At 26.9% G+C, this 18,954-nt stretch overlaps 1 protein-coding gene across 5 annotated transcripts in view; it reads left to right on the forward strand.

Moving 5' to 3' along the window:
- Nucleotides 1–18,954, forward strand: part of LOC119604447 (polypyrimidine tract-binding protein 1) — a 158,926-nt gene that overhangs the window by 69,921 nt on the left and 70,051 nt on the right. For all 5 annotated transcript variants that reach the window (XM_037957049.1, XM_037957050.1, XM_037957052.1 and 2 more), the window contains one exon: nucleotides 17,689–17,809. In XM_037957049.1, the coding sequence (XP_037812977.1) occupies nucleotides 17,689–17,809 (121 nt within the window). The remainder of the gene's footprint in view (nucleotides 1–17,688; nucleotides 17,810–18,954) is intronic.

Raw genomic sequence — 18,954 nt, forward strand, 5'->3', positions numbered from 1 at the left:
GAGAATTGGAATTAGATTTACGAATTATAGTCAGAAATACATAGTTAAAATTGATAACAAATAACTAAATATTTTAATTTTGCAATACTTGTTTAAATATATGTTCGCCCTGAGGTAGGCAATTTATTTTAATTTTACAGAATATGGTTTACCCCCCCCCCCCCCAAAATAGACAATATTTTTCTTTTAATAGATTTAATTTATTAATAATTGTTTGCTTTTAACTTATTTTACCTTAAAAACTAAAATCTCAGACACTCCTTAAACTATACTAGGTAAATTAAACATTTTCATTAAAAATCCCTAAATTATACTACACAATATTTCCATTTACTCTAACAAAACAATGCAAAGTATGCTAACAATTATTTTCTTCTTACTACTACAAATTTAAATAAGAATTTTACATTTCTTTTTGGGCTACAACATTTAGACGTAAATTAAATATTTAACAAGAATTTTATATATTATATTAAGACTAATAAAAGCCTCAAGCATTTATCAACAAACAACAAAACAATACAATACAGACGTCTACTAACAATGGCAGTGACATTAAGATTTGTCGACCAAACCCTGAAATTTCTAAAATAATAAAAGAAAACAATTTAACTAATGATCAACCTTAAAATTAGTCTACAAATTACCAAGAAGAAAAAAAAACAAGAATTCTTAAAAAATATTTATTATAAAATGGAATTAAGACGCTGGCAACCACAAATGAAACAGGAAAAAATAAAACACCACAACGCTTAAATGTTGTCCTCAACAATAAAGCAACAAAAACTGAAAACGGAAACATCAAAATGACATCCATTAGCACACCTATTAATCACAACAATAACAAAACTAATGAAAAGCATTTCAAAGCCGGCCACCAACCCCTATACTCTTGCTTTTTCCCAGCACCCTTTATAAATGAAAGTTTAAGCAAAATTGAAAATATTCACAAATTGAAGTGGATGTTTGAAAAACACAAAACTAAAAGCAAATGGAAAATGACTTACAAATTTAGAAAGACAGACAGACATACAGACACAAACAAAAATACTAACACCACCACCAGCAAAAGAACTTAAATGTCACTTACAGTAGTACAGCTGTCAGTTGAAATTGTTGTTATTATTGTATGAGTATCATATTTAAAACTAAAAGCAAAATATTAAAACACACTCAAAGAAACACTTTTACATACATACAAAGAAAAAGAGAAAATTGTTTGTGTGTATAAGTGTCAAATATAAAAAATGACACGCGATTTCTTTATGATAAACCAAAAAAAAAAAAAAACACTTTAAACGAAACCCAAGACAACAACTACTCTTTCCCTTTAAAGACCAAAAATACAAATAACTACTACACACATAACATACAAAATAGCCAACAAAATAATGTGCAAATGATGTTAAAGTAATAACAGAAAAAAAGAAGGTGTGTATGTTAAGGGGCCATAAAGACCGACAGAAGAACGGACGAACGGATGTTATAAACTTGGAGCTTTACAAAAGCCAATTTTTCATATGATGCTTTTTGAAGGTTAAAACTTTGCGGCAACAACCAAAAAATAATGATAATGACGTTAATAATGACCAAAATGTTAAGGAAGACCATGATAATGAGCATGATATTTTAAGCAACACCATGAATTTTTATATAAATAAAAATAAATGCATACTTCAAGGTAACCAAAAACGATAATGTTAATGTATAGTCACATCAAACTTAAATCTAACATTTAAGCACACAATGAAACCACTAATAATGTAAAGAAGTGGGAGTAGTGGTAGACTCCACTCAAGTTATAAAAGTTTTGAGGATTGGTATTTAATGATAGCAGAGGGGAAATAGAAAGAAGGTGAGATAAATGAAACAGAAAAATTAGCTAGAAACAGGTGACTGAACCAATTAACAAAACAAAGTTTTTAGTGTCGTTGTCGTCGTCATCATCACACTAAAGTGACATGACTGGCTGCCACAAAAGAAAATATAGGAGGCAAACAAAAAAATCCCAAGAAATTGTTCAATGATACAAGTATGTGTATACTTACGTAAATGTTGAATGGTGTGTAAGAAATAATTAGCAGGTTTTTAGTATAGATTAGTAAAGGTTGTCATAAAAAGTAGCAGCTGTTGCCTGGAGTCAAGCCAGTCATTTTGAGTTTAGTTTCGGTAAGTTTCGTTAATGCCCACCACATGAAGTGACAGGCAGTGAAACACAAACAGCACAAATGTGTCAAAAATGTAAAATATAAGAAAAACGTGCTGGGAGAGTTTTATAACAATGTATGTATAGGGAGTTTTTCTCTTTCAATCAATCAGTAACGAATTGATGAAATGAGCTACAGTGTACTTTAATTAATTAAAATATTTACATCTTCTAAAAGCAATGCTTTTTGATATAGGTAAAAAAATTGCCTAAGAGTAGACTTCAGTATTTACTTTTCAATTTATTCTAAAAGTATGCTATATAAAATATATATATTATATAAGCAGCACCATCAAACATTTTATTTTTTAAAAAGTTTATAAACCTTTTATAAAATAAAATTTTTTATACAAAATTTGATTTATAAACAAAAAGGTCTTTTATATTTAAGAACTAAACTGGAACCGTGTTAGACTGCTAAGCTTTCTTATTAATATCAGCCACAAATTTCCTTTATTTTTTAGTTTTATTTAAACTTAAACTCTTATTGAATAGTAAAGCAGGTTACCAACTTATTGCAACATTTAATTACTTAAAGTAAATTTCTAACCACATTTTTATAGTTATGAGCCGAACAGAAAAAAAATAATAAAACACATCAAGTGAAAATGTCTCACAAGTTGAAAATTAATTTCTCTAAGGAATCAAGCTGTATAAAGAAAACAAGACATCCGAAGAAAATAAAAGAAATAAGAAAGACAAGAAAAACATAAAATGACAAACAAGTAGATATTTTAAAGGTAACCTAAAAGCATACTATACTTAGCAAGACACAAAAAAATATATATACAAAACGCAGAAAACATTACAAGTAGACAGACAATTAAGACACAGAGGCAAGCTAAACAGTTAAAACAGGTTGCTACTGTAAAATAGCTAAAGTTCATCTGGCTTTAGAGCTGTTTTTATGACTAAACACACACACACATACAGCAACAAAATGATGAAAATGTATAAAAAGTTATTGTGGTTATATGTGGGTTTGTCTGTCTGTCTGCTTAACTTAGCAAAGGTTTTCTTCGTTACTATTTTCTTTATTTATTTTTTTTTTGGGAATATAATAGCAACATAATAATGTAATATGTTTGTTAACTACTACATACTACTACTGCTGCTTGTACTAGGTATGTATTTACCTACAACACTTTTCCTCCTACTGTTTACTACATCCCAGTGTCCTTTATAGTAGATCATAGCATATTCTATTAGCAATTATAAATATGGAATGCAGCCAACCACATTTTACTAGTCGCAATAGCAGCACTGGCAAGCAAGTAGTATGTAGTACATATTATAAGAAAAAAAATTATAGAAATGTTTTACAAAAGAGATTATCATTATCATGATGTTAAAAGAATGACAACATTTATGTAGCTTATATATAAAAAAAGATACAAAAACAAAAAATACCACAAAAAAAAATTGCAAGAAAAAATAATGACTTTTTTTATTTACATTTTACACGTAATGTCGTCTTGCTGACTGGAGGTTTAAAGGAAAATATTTATGAAATATTCTCATTTAATATTAAAGTATGTCTTTTTTAATTACAATTTTTAATAACTTTAATTAAAACCTCATCTATGCAGCTCAAAGGCAAGAAAATTTATTTAAAAAACTATTTAGTTTTTAATAAAAAAAAAACAGAGCCCTGAAGTAGGCAATATAGTTTAAAATTTGAAAACACCTAAAGGTAGGAATAGTTTTAATTTTATTAAAAAATAAGAAAATATTAATTAAATTTCATTTTGTTAAAGAAATTTTTAAGTTTTATTTAGGACGAATAAAAAATTTTTACAATTTTTTTTACTTAAAACCCTTTAAAAATTATGATTTGCTGTATACCTGTATAATTCATTAACATATTTTCTATACACGTTTGAGTGTGTTTGCATAAATAGATACAAAATTTTACTTAGTTACCAAATCACATGTTGTCTGTATTGTCCTTCATTTAGATTTGTCAGTTATTTATCATTTCATTAATACAAGTGCTGTGTATTTTGAATTTAAAGTATTTTTCATACATACATACATATGTATGTATGTGTGTATGTATATACCTAGTTGTTGATGTATTAAAACCTCATCGTCATAAATATTGTTGATAAATATTGTGTCCTCGGTTCTTGTGATGATGTTGATGATTATTATTGTGATGACTGACTATCCCTCCAAAAAGAGCGGATGTAATTATGTGACAAATGATGAAATATGTCTGTAACTGTTATGTGTTTAGTGTTCTATGTGCCTGGGTTTCTGATTATATGCACGTTAATGAGTTGTTGTAGGTTGGTCTGTTGTTTATTTGTTTGTTTTTGGTGTCGATAGTAATGGAGCCATTACAGATTATAATGATGGTCGTTTATTTCTAGGAAAAAAAAGAACTCTTGTTAGTTTTATAGTAATGCCTCATTATAATCAAAAAAATAAAATATTTTAAGATTTTCTAAAATATAGTTTTATGCAACCAAATAACGCATTGCATTATTTTTCCTGTTACAAAATTTTGTTATTAAATGAAATTTCCGTTCAAAAACCAACCAACACTTCATAAATTTTTATAGTGAAAAATTTAAATTTCATTGCAAGCATTTGTCAGTTATATAACAACACTTATGTAAATACATATGTATTCAGTTTTTTCCTATGTTTTTTGTTATTAAATATGTTTAAATAAACCGCTATATGTTTAAACCTGCGCCTGGGTTGTTACTTTACTTTTTTTTTGGTGTTATTTTATTAATATGAAAATAAGTCTATTTTTTTGTATATTTACTCATACATTTACAGTAAATTCACAATGAATAAATCCCATAATTAGCGCTATGTGAATTTATAAATGTACATCCGGACGAATGGTCGAGTTGTTGGCCATTCATAAAACATGCAAACGTTGTGAGTTTTTAAACAAATTACATACTGAAATCAAAGAGACTAAATTGATAAGTTAATAACTGTCTAAACTGATTTAAAATTAAAAATTTTGTTTTTTTATGTAAAGTTAAACAACATTGCATACTTTTAGGTTTAAAAACCAATAAAACTCAATAGTTGAACAGTGAAAAATTCAAAGCAATTAAATATTTTTTTTTAATAACTTATCTAACTACCCACCATTATATTTACCATATGTACATTACAAATAAGTGCACGTGTATAATTTTTTGCTTGTTTGTTTGTATCAGGTCAGGTCATCATATTGTAGATTTAAGTCTACCTCAGCAACAATAGCAACAACATGAACTGATGACTATGAATAAAGTACTTACGGTATTCAACAACAAAAAAACACACATACAACACGCAACATTAAAGAACATAAACGAACAATGACTATTGACCACGCAAAGGCGACAATGGTTAGTGTATGGTTAGTTTTGAATGCATTTTTGGATACGGTAACGGAGATGGCTTGGTTTGGCTTTGCCTGGACCTTTGTTGGCCGGTTGAGTAATGTGCTAGAGCTATTTGTCAGACCAAACCAAAGTAAAGCCAAACATGCCATAAAACTAAAGTCAGTCAAAAAAAAAAAAACAACACAATATGACGTCATAGCAAAAGAGATATTAAAATATAGGAAAAGAGAGTGAGAGTCATAGGGGTAGAGAAAAGAGTTCATATGACAACAATTTGTGTTGGTGTTGTTAGGTCTGTTGAAACCGGATACGGATGACTTTGGTAATGTACTGTATGTGGTGATTATGGTACATACTTTCATCATCATCATCATAATCACAATATTGTAACTGTTGTCCATACAGCTTATGGTTTACATACACAGGCAGTAGATTCTTTTTTGTGTTTTATAAGCTGAGGTTATACACACACGTCAGGTACAGATTCAGTCCACAAACGTGTGTGTGTGTGTTTGGTCATTGAGTGATAGCAACAGCAACAGGAAATAAAACAATGTGTGTGTATAGCAGCTCGCTGTTGATTTGTTACAAAAACATTTTAACATACACAATTGGTTAAAATAAATACTATTATGCATAAAAGAAAAACACACACGTATTGGTAGCAAGAAAAAATTCTATGAAAATCATATTGCAGCAAGGTATTGTGTATGAGTTTTTTTTCCATTTTCCAAAAAAGTTTAAAAAATAAACATTGTAGTTCTCCAACCTAAAAGTAGGCAACTTAAAAAACATTAAAATATGCTTAATATGTTAAATTTTTGTGCGCATAAACATGTAAGCTGCTGTTCATGACTACAAACATATTTTTATATAAAATTTTATCATTTAAATTATTTAAGGCAAATATTTATGAAAAATTTTTTTTAAACAAAAAATTAAAGAAAAAATTTCATATTAAATATTTAACTATTTTCTCGGCAAACATAACTCGTTGAGCAATGATTGTTGTTATCGCATAAAAATTTACTGCTGGCAGGTTATTAAACGGATGTAACCACTCTCTCTCTCTCCAATATACACACACGCAAAAAATTGTTATATTTTCACAGCAAAAGAAAAATAATATTGCATGTCTGTTGTAGTAAAGTGCTCAGCGTTGAAAAAACAAACCTTTAAAGGAAAATCAACTTTATTTCCGCTCATATTAATTGATGTTTGTAGTTATTTAAATAAAAAATATATTCATATTCGTTTGCTTTCACATACATACATACATACATGTATAACAAAGTATGTCTGTTTAAATATAGTGGTAATCAGAATTTAAATATAAATCAATATTGCTTATGTTGCATGCCACATCACCATGTGTATGTGGTTATGTGTGTAAGTGTAATTACTGGATAAAAATATATGTTTAACGTTTTTTTTTATGTTTATGTTTCTGTTTCATTTTCTTTTTTTTTAATTTTATTAACAAAATGAATTTGTTAAACAAAAATATTTTTATAGCAGAAAATTAATTTATTTACAGTAATTGAATGCTTGTTTTTGTATAGGGTGAAAAAAATATAACAGATCTGTTGTTTATTAAAAGGTAAATATTGCATATTTTTAGGGCTTTTTTTGCACACAAATGATGAAATTGTTGAAATGATTATGTTGTTAATTAGTAAAACATTGCTGGAAGTTTAATTAATAGATTATTAAAAGTTAAGCAATTTTGAGTGTAAAATAAAATAAAAATATTTAAATTAAAATAATAAATTTCTACTGTAATTTCCCCTAATTTAAAACAAATGTTCAGCTTACAGTTTTACTTAAATTCTGTTAATTTTTTATTTAAAAATGTTTACAGTTTAGTAATTTATGTTTTTTCTTGCAAATTAATTGAGAGTCTAAATACTATACAATTAAAAAAACAATGTTCATACATACTTTGTTCTATTGCTTTTTTAAAGTCTATCTTAAGGTGTTTCAAATTTACAACTTAACCCACTTTAAAGGTATTTTATGAGTTAGCAAAAAGCTGTTTCCTGTATTGTAAAAAAATGAGACCATAAAATTTTCTTTTAAATATTTTATAAACCCTACATTTTATTTCTGGTTGCAATAATAATTTTTATTTTTGTGAAAACACGCAAACAAATAGAGAGTAGAAAAAAAAAGAAGTAAAGATTTATCTTTACCTATACTTGATACTTTACAGCTTAAATATAGTAACAATTTTAACTAAATATTTCAAAGGACGTAAATTTGTATAGTGAAGCAACAAACCCAGCAGGAGCAGCAAGGAAAAAAGGATACGTTTTTGGTTTTCAATATAAACCACTCAATATATAGAACATTATATGAGATATAAATTTACTACCACAAAAAACGCAAAACCTAAACATACTTTCAAACAAAAAAAGGACGACTTTTTTCAAGGCGTTACATTGTAGTAATACACATACACACACATATATATAAAAGTATATACAAACATATAAATAAAGGCTCGTAAACCTACAAGGTAACAAGCTATAGTAGTATTTGTTTAAAGGTATCATAGTAAAATGTAATAAATTATCTGTCAAACAGTTTCCGTTGAACATAAACAACAAAACCCACAATTATATACATACATACATACATACACAACAAACTAACAAACATTATTGCACAGCATCTCTCGTTAGAAACCCAACTTTGTTTAACAAATCTATCTGAAAGGAAGTACCACTACTTGTATCTTTTCTTACTTGTAAACGAAACTCTGCCCCCAACCAGTCATTTGTATGCTCTACAAGTTGCAGGCAACAGCTGCCACAATTTTCATAAACACACCTCTCTTGTTGTATTTGTTAAACAAACTCAAGTCGTTTGTTTGAGAAGGTCTAGAAAGCACAAAAATTGAAGAAAAAAAGGTTAAAATTTGTTACTCTTTTTTTACATTTCATGTCTACAAAACGGAAATATTAACATTTTCTTTAAGTTATAAAATTCAATAAAGTTACTTCTATTGCTTGCCTACTTTTAGGCTGTAAAGGTTATTTTCATAAGCAGAGATATGTTTCAATATTTTAAGCTTAAAATTAAGCCAATTTTTTTTTTATTTTAGCATAAATACTAAAAAACTAGCTGGAGTTTTAAAAATAAAGTTTTACTCTATAAAATATTTTATTGTAAAAGAAAAGTGGAAAAAACTAAAGTTTGTTAACCTACCCAGTTGTTTAGTTTTGTGGTAAGTTTGTTGGTTTTCTTAATAAATATTTACATTTGACTTTATTACTCAAACTTGTTGTGCAACTAAAAAACGAGACAAAATTTGTTTTATTCTTTTATTTTTTTGTTGTACTGTTGCCCCATAAAATTGTCTGCTACAAAACTCTTGATATTTCCTACTTTTAATACTACTACTGTCTCTTTCCCATTCGTCCTTTTGCCAGGAACGTTTATATTTCAATTTGTTTACTTAAATATTTAAAACACTTTGGCATACAAAATGTTATTTGCCTTCGTACAAGTAGAGGAAAAAAATAAGAAGAAAAAGTAAAGAAAACTTTTAGATAGCAAAGTATTTTAAGCAATTTTCTTAATCCAAACGATTTGTTACCAAAATATTTGTGTCTATAAAAACTACCCAAAAAAAGTGTATAAAAAAAGGCTGCTTTGATATTTATACAAATACCAAAAAAAGAAAAAAACTAAAGGCAAAAAGTATTTTTGGTGTATTTTTATTGCAACATTTTTCACTGTTTTTATTATGTTTTAGCAACATTTTCCATTTATTTTCTTCGTTTGCATATATATTTTATTTGAAACAATCTACATACATACATATTTGATTCATAAGCCTGTTAGCATAGGAAAAAAAGTTTTCTTCTACGACTCCTACTTCTATGCTCATCACCAAATACCAGCCCACCCATAGTATAAATAAATTATTCAAAACATGTGTTTCCTTAGCCGTATTTATTCGTTGTATAAAAGTGTGATTGAGCAGTCAAGTTGTGAACACAATAAAAAAAAAATATTACTCAGTTTATTCATTCATATCCTTAACAAAAATACGAAAAAAATGAAAGTTTTTCTTAAGACATTTCCTAAAACGTTTTTTTGTTTATTTTTTACTTTTGGTTTTAGATCACGTCATCTCGTTTAAACAACTTTATTTTTTAACAGTTTATCTTGTATTTCAATTGAAATGCCATGAATGTTGCAAAATAAACTGTTTTTCTATATAGAATATGTAAAAAAATTCTAAGAATACGAAAAAGGTTTTTAGCATAATATCAAGCAAACAATCTGAAAAATTTGAAAGAAAAACTTTTTTAAGGGAAATAAAACAATTTACTAAAGATTTGCTAAATCTGTTGTTAATTGTTTAAATATTGAGATATTTGTGGCGTATTTAAAATGTTTTGCATACTTTTGGGGGATTATTGTAAATTCTCTATTTTTATTATAATTTTTGGAAGCTTTTAGAGATCGCTAGGATATAACTTCGTACTAAAAGTTCTCTTCTCATTTTATGGTTTAAATTTTTAAGGAGATTTAAAGAAAGCTTAATGACATTAAAAGAGCCTTCAGGCTCTAAATGTAGCGATCTTAGTTATATACTTATTGGCTATAAGAAAGAACTTTATCCGAAGAAGACTTTAATAGTTCAATTTTATTGAATATTCCCAGATCTTTGAACTTGATGCGAGCTTTTGGGCAGTTTGTAAATCTTTTTGTAAAGCCTCGAATGAGCTTTAGCGAACTTTATCCGAATCCAATCTTATTGAATATTCCCAGATCTTTGAACTTGATGTGAGCTTTGGGCAGTTTATAAAACTTTTTGGAAGCTTCCATTAAACTTCAGCAATCTTATGCAAAGAGCTTTGAATGTATACAGAGGGAAAAGGAAGTATACACGCCTGGTACCAAATTGACACGAAATAGTTTATAATTTTTCAATAATATCCGTTGTCAAAGTACGACAACACTATGTAATGTTGACAACTCAATTTTGTAAACATTGCAACAATTCGTCGTCGAAATCTAAATTTTATACACATCTATTGTCTAAATGTTAACAAACGTGGTAAGCTCACTATTGGCAACGGATTGTTTGTCAATAGTGAGCTTACCACGTTTGTAAAGGTTTAGACAACGGATGGGTTTAAAATTTAGATTTCGACAACGAATCGTTGCAATGTTGTCAACATTACATATTGTTGTCGTACGTATGCATATACTTTGACAACGGATGGTATTAAAAACTTATAAATAGTTTAGTGTCAATTTGTTACCAGGCGTGTATATTCCTTTTTCCCTCTGTGTAAGCTTTGGACAATGAGATCTCCTACTCATATCGATTATATACTTTGCAAGCTTTCAATGATAAATTCGGCATTAAAAGTTTAAAACTATTTTTAACATATTTACAATACACGCACAAATTAATTTTACTATTAATATGTATTAAACACAACTGGAACATTTTCCTTACCAAATGTCAAATAAATTGAAACAAACTTAACCTCAAGCAATAAAATTGCAGAAATGTAATTATCATTAAGACCAAAAAACTTAAATGTTTCAAATGTCATAATTAAACTGTGGGGCAAATATACATTATAAATGTGTACAATACAAATGAAATTTGAAACATTTCACAATATATACATTCATATATATTCCATATTTTTCATATGACTATTTTATGTAACATAATTTCAAATTATTTGTAATCTTATTTAATTAATATGTGGTATTTAATATAGCATACATATAGGTCCAGTCAATAACATAAACCCTCAAAATATGCTAAATTATTTAAAATGTTTAAATATTTGTAGAAAACATCAAAAACACTTTAATAAAGTTATTGACAGTTTTGTGCATATATAAAATATTTGATTTAAATTTGGTTATAATAAAATCTATATATATATTTTTTTTTTCGAACTGCAGTTATAACACATTTAATTTGATTGCCATTTTCAATGGCTGGTGATGACGTTTCTATTTTTTTTTTTCCTACAGAAATATTTAATATTTTAACATTAGATTGCTGTCAAACTAAATAACAAGTAAATTATTATAATTTGTAACAATTTCCTAAGTGTGTTTTGGCTTATAATAGAAATATCAAATTATTTTGTTCATTGAAATATAAGAAATTAAGTTAATTTATATTGTTTTTTTGTGTTATTGAAAAAGTAACACTTTAAGGAAAACTAATTAAAGATCTTTTGGTGGTTTTCTTGTATGCCTGCCATAAAAAGCCTTTTAAATATTTGTATTTTTTTTCTGTGTTGATTTTGTGTTAAGAGTTTTATACAATCATTATACTTTTCTCGTTTTTCATATATTTCAAGCTTTTGTTTTGTGTCCTTCGCCTTCCTGTCTTTATTTACACAATGCATGTTAAATGCACAAGAAAAAGGAAACAAAAGAAGATTGTAAGGATTACTTTTCCGGTATTATTAAAATTAAGTACAACTACTTTTACTGTTGCTGCCACCAAACCACACTACTTCCATCAGCTTTTTACATATACACATTACAAAGATTAAGTAAAAATTACATTAAATATTAAAGTAAAAACCAAACCGGAATAAAGTGGGCAAAAATGGAACAAACAATTAAATATTCAAGGATAAAAGAGTTTTTGATTAAAAAGTAGTTTAAGGTTTTTAAAATATATTCAAATAAAAATTCACCATAAAGTAGGCAATAGTTTTCTGCAAAAATAATGTCTAGAAGTAGTCTTTTATTTAGATAAAATTTGAAATTAAACTAAATTTGCCTGAAAGTATGCAATAATTTTTAATTTTAACATTTTCAGCCTTTTTGCAGAAGAATTTATTTGTTTGTTTCTAACTACCAACAAAATATTTCAAAATATTGATCGAAGGCTTCTAAAAGTGTCCGTCGTTCTGACAGATTGTTGGCAAATTTTTCCAAATTTATAAAACATCTAATTCATGCTTCTATCTGCCTAGCAACATTTAAAACATTTAAGTTTATTTCATTAAAAAATTTTCCCTTTTCTAAACTACTGCAGTATGCTATAACTTTTAACTTTATTAACAAAATTACACAAAAAATATTTTTGTATATTTTTTATTTTTCAACAATTTAGCTGCCACATGTACTAGATAATCTATTTTATATAGACGATTACTTATTTGTTGTAAACAATTACACACAGCACCGACTCCAATAAAAAAAACCTGCAGATCTTGGTGTCTATAAAGAACTAGAGCTCTTATCTACCATTTAAAGGTACCCATATTCTTGTCTAATGATTGATTTAGTGTACCAGGTTAACGATTTGTCTTCATCTTTGCTAACAAATTCAAAGCAATACAATCTAAAAAGGATACTTTGAGTTTTTTTAAAACTGCTGGGAACTCTTTAATTCCATTCAAAATCAAAACACACAAATCAACATTTAACAAATACAACACACAAATTTGGTTTTATAAAATTTTTTATAAAATCCGACAGTTTAAACGTTATATTTTTCAAATAATTGATTTATTTAAATATATGTTGTAGACACAAACATTAAGTAAACAACTACAACAAAAACATAGATGGATTCAACAGCTACAATATTTGTAATACTTTTAACATTGTTGTTGTTGTTTATATTATTTTTTATGGGTGGGTTTATTTGTGGTGTTGATTTAATGATACCACATGTTGCTTGATAAACATTTATTGGTTTTTCATAATAGTCATAGCATAATTTTAGGGGGCGTTTTAATATTTTTTTTATGTTTTTTTGTTTTTCTTTTGGAAAAAATAAAGGTTGATTTTTATTTTAAGCTAAGTAAGCTGATGTTTTTCAACAATTCATTTTATACTATTGAATTAATAATAATTTCACTTTATGTTATTTATTTTTTTATCAAATTGACTAGATCTTAAATCAACAAACCATTAAACCACCCCTTGGAAAAAACACACAGCGTATAAGGTATTTTTAATAAATGTAATTTATAATTTACATGGAGGGGTTGTTGTTATTGGTAGTGATTTTTAACTTTTAAAATAATTATTTTCTTTTTTACACGCTTTATAGCAACAACAAAAACTTAGCTAAATTTAACTTTTTTCCCAGAAAAAAGGTCAGTTATGATTTTATCTCTGCTGGGTTTAATAGATTTATATATATATTTTTTTTTAAGAAAATGTGTTGATGTCCTTGTTCTTTTGTCTTAAGGCTTAAGTTTTATTTTATATTAAATTTATGGCCTTGTTTTTTAGCACTTTTTTCTCCTTATTAAGGAAATTAATTAACTTGTCATTAAAAAAAATAGAAGTAGAAAGCCGCCAGTATTATGTTAATTTCCGCTTGAAAAATTAGCTTCTTGTTAATAAGTGACACACAAAATTTGGTTGAAGATGTTGGTAGCCTCAAGTATTCACGTTTCTTTTTTCTTAACTCAAGTAAGCCAACAAGAATAAAGGTTTTTAAGTAATTCTTAAACTTGGACAAATATTTAAGGGGTATATTTAACCCTTAGCTTTCTTTTCTGGGAACAAAAAGTTTCCATGATATAAAAGGTATAAAATAATAAGGTAAAGTTTCTAAGTAGCCTGAAAGTAGGCAACATATTTTGTAAAATAACGAATTTTAATAAAATAGCCTGAAAGTAAGCAATACTTTATTGTGTTATAAGATCGAAACATAGCTGTATTTTTAATAACTAATCCTTAAACTAGGCTATAAAAAACGTTTAAGAAAACTTTGTAATTTTAATATATTTTTGCTATTTAGCTCTTTTATGTATTAATTTGTCCATTAAGGTTTAATTTTTATATCTTTTTAAACACAACACTACTTTAATAAGTTGTTAGAAAAAATTTAAGAAAAAAAGTACATCAAGTAACAACCAAAAGTAGGCTTCATATTTTAACAAGGCATAACATTTAAAGCACTATACTACTGAAATTCAATTACCAAAAAATGTGTAAAAAAATTAATAAAATGTTAAAAACTATATAAAATGTGTATACTACAATAAAACCTTAACAATAATAACAAGTGTCTCTACTAATTATAAAAAACAAAAAGCATATGTCAAGCTTCTGTTAAATCTTTCTTAACATTTTGTCATCCTCCCTCCACTCCACCCCCACACACATACATATGTTAAGAAGGTCATTTAATAATGTTTTAAAGCAAAAACCTTTTAAAATAAGCACCCAAAAAATAACAAGAAGAAAAATATATATTTAATACGCCTAAAAGTATGTTAAATATTTGATAAGTCTAGGAAAAAAACATAAACAGCAGTAGAAAACAAAATATATGAAAATAAAAACAAGGTCTACTTTAAGTAAAATACAAACATATAAACAAACATACCTACATATGTACGTATACATATTAATAAATGTATGTATGTGTAAAGGTACTTGTACCTAGATGTGGGTTACTATCACATACACATATAAACAAGCAAACATACTTATATTCATTTATTTGAACGTTCATTCACTCATTTCTCTATTTTTACTTATGGGCCCACATTTACTTGCCACATTTTTCAGTTTTAATGATTCTTCATTCATCTTACTGCTTTTTTTCTCTAGGTTTTCTTGTTGTTTTTTCTCACTTTTTTTTTTTTTGCTATGGTTTATATTTTTCTATTTTGTTTTCTCTGTTACATTTTACATTTGTAATCAAAGCTATTCATAATATGTTGCCTACTTTTAGGTTGAATATTTATGTATATGGTTTGAAATACATATTGTATGTATGGTTTAACATTAAAAAAAGAATATGGTTTGCATGTTGTATAGAGTAAATATTAAAAAATGTGTGTGTTTGTTTATTTGTTCAAGTAAATGGGTCATTTGGCTGGACTCATTAAATAAAATAGTAAAAATCTGTTGAAAAATTTATATGAAAAATTTAATTTAATGTCTGGCTGTTAAAAAAAACTAAATTAACAATTTTTTAAATTTTAATCATTTAATAGAGATTAAATAAAATCATAGCAACTCAAAAAGAATTTATACAATTCCCCTTAACTTTCTTTTAACATTATTAACTTGTAATACTTTTATTACTATTCTTAATAATAAAGTGTAGTATACTTTAAGGAACTGTTAAGCAAAAAAAAAAAACTTTTAGCGACATTTTTACTTTATTTTATTCATTCAACCAAAAAATCACAACAACTTTATTTGCCAACTAAAGTAGACTTACTCCTTGTCATTTTGTTCTTGTAATTAGTTCATTAGTTTAACTAAATATAATGTTAGTTACTTTTGTGTGTCGTAATAGAACTTCTAACAATTATAATTTTGTTGGTATTGCTATTTTTTGATGGTTTCTAGCTAGTTAATTTAACTACATACATAATTATTATGTATGTATATTATTTCGTTATAAAGTTAGAAACAAACAACTTTTCATACCCTACACCACTTTAGTGTGGAGTGTATATTAGATTTGTGCTGTTGTTTGTAACGCATAGAATTAATGGTCCTATTTAAGTATACCAATCGGCTCAGAATCATTTTCTGAGTCGATTAAACCATGTCCGTCCGTCTGTCTATGTAAACATTGTAATCAAACTACGCAATTTTGAAGATAACATTACTTTTTACCCAAGGACGAACCCTACTGATTTTGGTTGATACCGGTTCATTATTTCACCTAGCCCCCATATAACCGGATCCCCTAAATTGGAATTTGGAGCTCATAATTATGCCAAATATACTAATATCCCTACAAAAATAGGCACAACTACGTTTTATACAAGCATAAATGATAACGCAAAATTTCGTAATGAGCGGGCCTTATTTAACTCAGGCCCGCTTGTAAAGTTCCCCTCTGAAAATGCTTGAACGTCGTTAATTCCCTTATAAACACGTGTATTTCAATGAAATTTAAGTTCTATGTCAAATAGCCTCCATCAGAAAATCAATTTTTTCATCAAAAATATATCGAAATTAAGTAAAAATTCAACATAAATGCTTTATTATTAAAAACAATACAGATTTTATATATACTCATAACTGGTGTAGGTTATCATATGACCGGCCACGCCTGCCAATACATTTTCAACTTGTTATTGTAAGTTTTATTTGGGAAAAAAATTTAGCAGCAATTCTTTTGCTTGTTTTGTGCTGTAATCAACTGTTAAGTTATTACAATGAAAACATTTAAGTTGCTATAAAAATAATAATAAAAACAAATACTAAAAATGTCTTTTGATGGCTTATTAACAAAAGGCCTGTTAGCAGCACTGGAAAACCAAAAATGTGACAATAAACTTAGAAGAAAATCGGTAATTTTGAAAATTAAACCTAAAAGTAGTCAATTTCCATGTATTTTAAATTAAGCCTAAAATTAGGCACTTTTATAAAACATAATTTTCGAAATATATACTTCATTTCTTAAGCTTTAAAATCTATAGAAAATAAGCCTTAAAGTAGACCATACTTTTTATTATCAAAATTCAACATAAATGGAAAAAAATTATTGAAATATTTTTTGCAGCCTTCAAATATGCTATACTTTCTTTGCTTACTTTTTAAAGAAACACAAATAAATTTCAAATAAAACAACTTTAATTTATATTGTCCTCTTAGCTTAATATTTATTTTCAGCTTAAATAAATAAAAATAAAATCCAGTCTCATCCAGTTTTTTGTACAACGAAAAATTTATATTTAATTACATTTTTATGTTGTTTGTTTTTTTTTTTTTCTTTTTATTCTTACACTCTAGATTTTTTTGTGTTTTATTCTATTTAATACTTGATTATTATAAAAAAGAAATGTTGTTGTTTATGTCCTTAATCTCTTTTTATATACGAGAGAAAAAAAAATGTTGTTGTTACAATTATTAGCTTAGAAAATCTGTTCATAATTTATATTAAGTACAAGAAAATAATAAAATACATAAGAAGGAAAAAACAAGAACTTTTTTCTATTTTCTAAAGTATATAACCAAGACAAAGTGTGAGTGTGTGTATAAGTGTGTATGTGTTTGAGAGTGTAAATAACAAATATTTATTATATTTATTATTATTATTTTAATACTAACTTGTATTTTGTTGTTATCTTGTTGTTCTCTTTTCATATGATGTTGTTGATGTTGATTTTGGCTATGATGCAGCGTGGTAGCGACGAACTTTTAAGTCAAGCAGCAGTTATGGCGCCCGCTTCGGACAATAATAATCAGGATTTAGCCACAAAGAAAGCCAAATTGGACTCAAGCACCGTACTGGGTGGAGTTGGTAAGTACAAAAATGAATTTTTATATTTTATTTTCATGTTTTATATTTTTTTTACACAATTTTCTGTTATGTTGCTCTCGTTGCCTTTTTCAATGAGGAGTGTAATAATAATGAGCATAATGTTTGTGTGTAAACGAAACTAAAAACATTTATAGCAATTAAATAGGTTTATAATATATATAATTTTTTATTTATTTTTCTTTTTAACAAAATTTATGAAACAAGTAATTTTTTGTTGTTTCTAGGAGATTTTGTAAAGAGCTTATAGGTTTTTTTTTGTTTTTTTTTTTTTTTTTCTCAGAAAAATTTTATAAGAAGAGATAAAAATCATGTTAAATAATACTTATAAAGGAGCAACAGTATTTGAGATTTTATGAAAAAGTTTTAAAAAGTATTAAATTTATAAAGTTTTTCTATATGTACTTTATTAAGGCTGTAAAATAGATTAACAGTCTAGCTGTTGAAGATATAATGTAGAAATAAAATTATACGAAAAGAAATGTGAAAGGGATTAATTGCATTTTATATGAAAACTTAGTCATATTAAAGTAAAAAAAAGTATTTTATACATATAGTTATACCCTACAACACAATAATGGGAAGAGTATTATGCTTCTGTGTTGATGTTTGTAATACCCAAAAATATTGTTCCTACACCAACCTTAAAGTATAGCAATCGGCTCAGAATCACTTTATGAGTCGATTTAGCTACGTCCGTCTGTGTGTCCACGTAAACCTTGCGTTTACTCTACACATACTCTTCTTTTGACCCAAGCCTATTGAAAAAGGTTAATATCTGTCCATTATTTCGTAAAGCCCCCATTGAATCAATGGACTAGGGATTAGTTTATTGACTATGCTATTGACTTGTATAAGGACTTTATCATTTAGCCATAGACTAATCTGAAGACTAGCTTTTCGACTTATCTATGGACTAGTCTACAGACTAGTTTAGTCTATAGACTAGAAAATGTCCTAGTTTCTGGATTAGTCTATTGATTAGTTAATCTACTAGACTATTGACTAATAAACTTGTATATGCACTGGTCTATTGTGGGCTATTATATGTAGGCCTAGTCTATTATCATACCTATTGACTATTTTATACTTAATAAGTCGTAAAAGTACTACAGTAATATCGTTAT

The sequence above is a fragment of the Lucilia sericata genome, unplaced genomic scaffold (assembly GCF_015586225.1).
Source record: "Lucilia sericata isolate MDLA Ls3-8-SP2 unplaced genomic scaffold, ASM1558622v1 Contig000394F_arrow, whole genome shotgun sequence".
Taxonomy (NCBI): Eukaryota; Metazoa; Arthropoda; class Insecta; order Diptera; family Calliphoridae; genus Lucilia; species Lucilia sericata.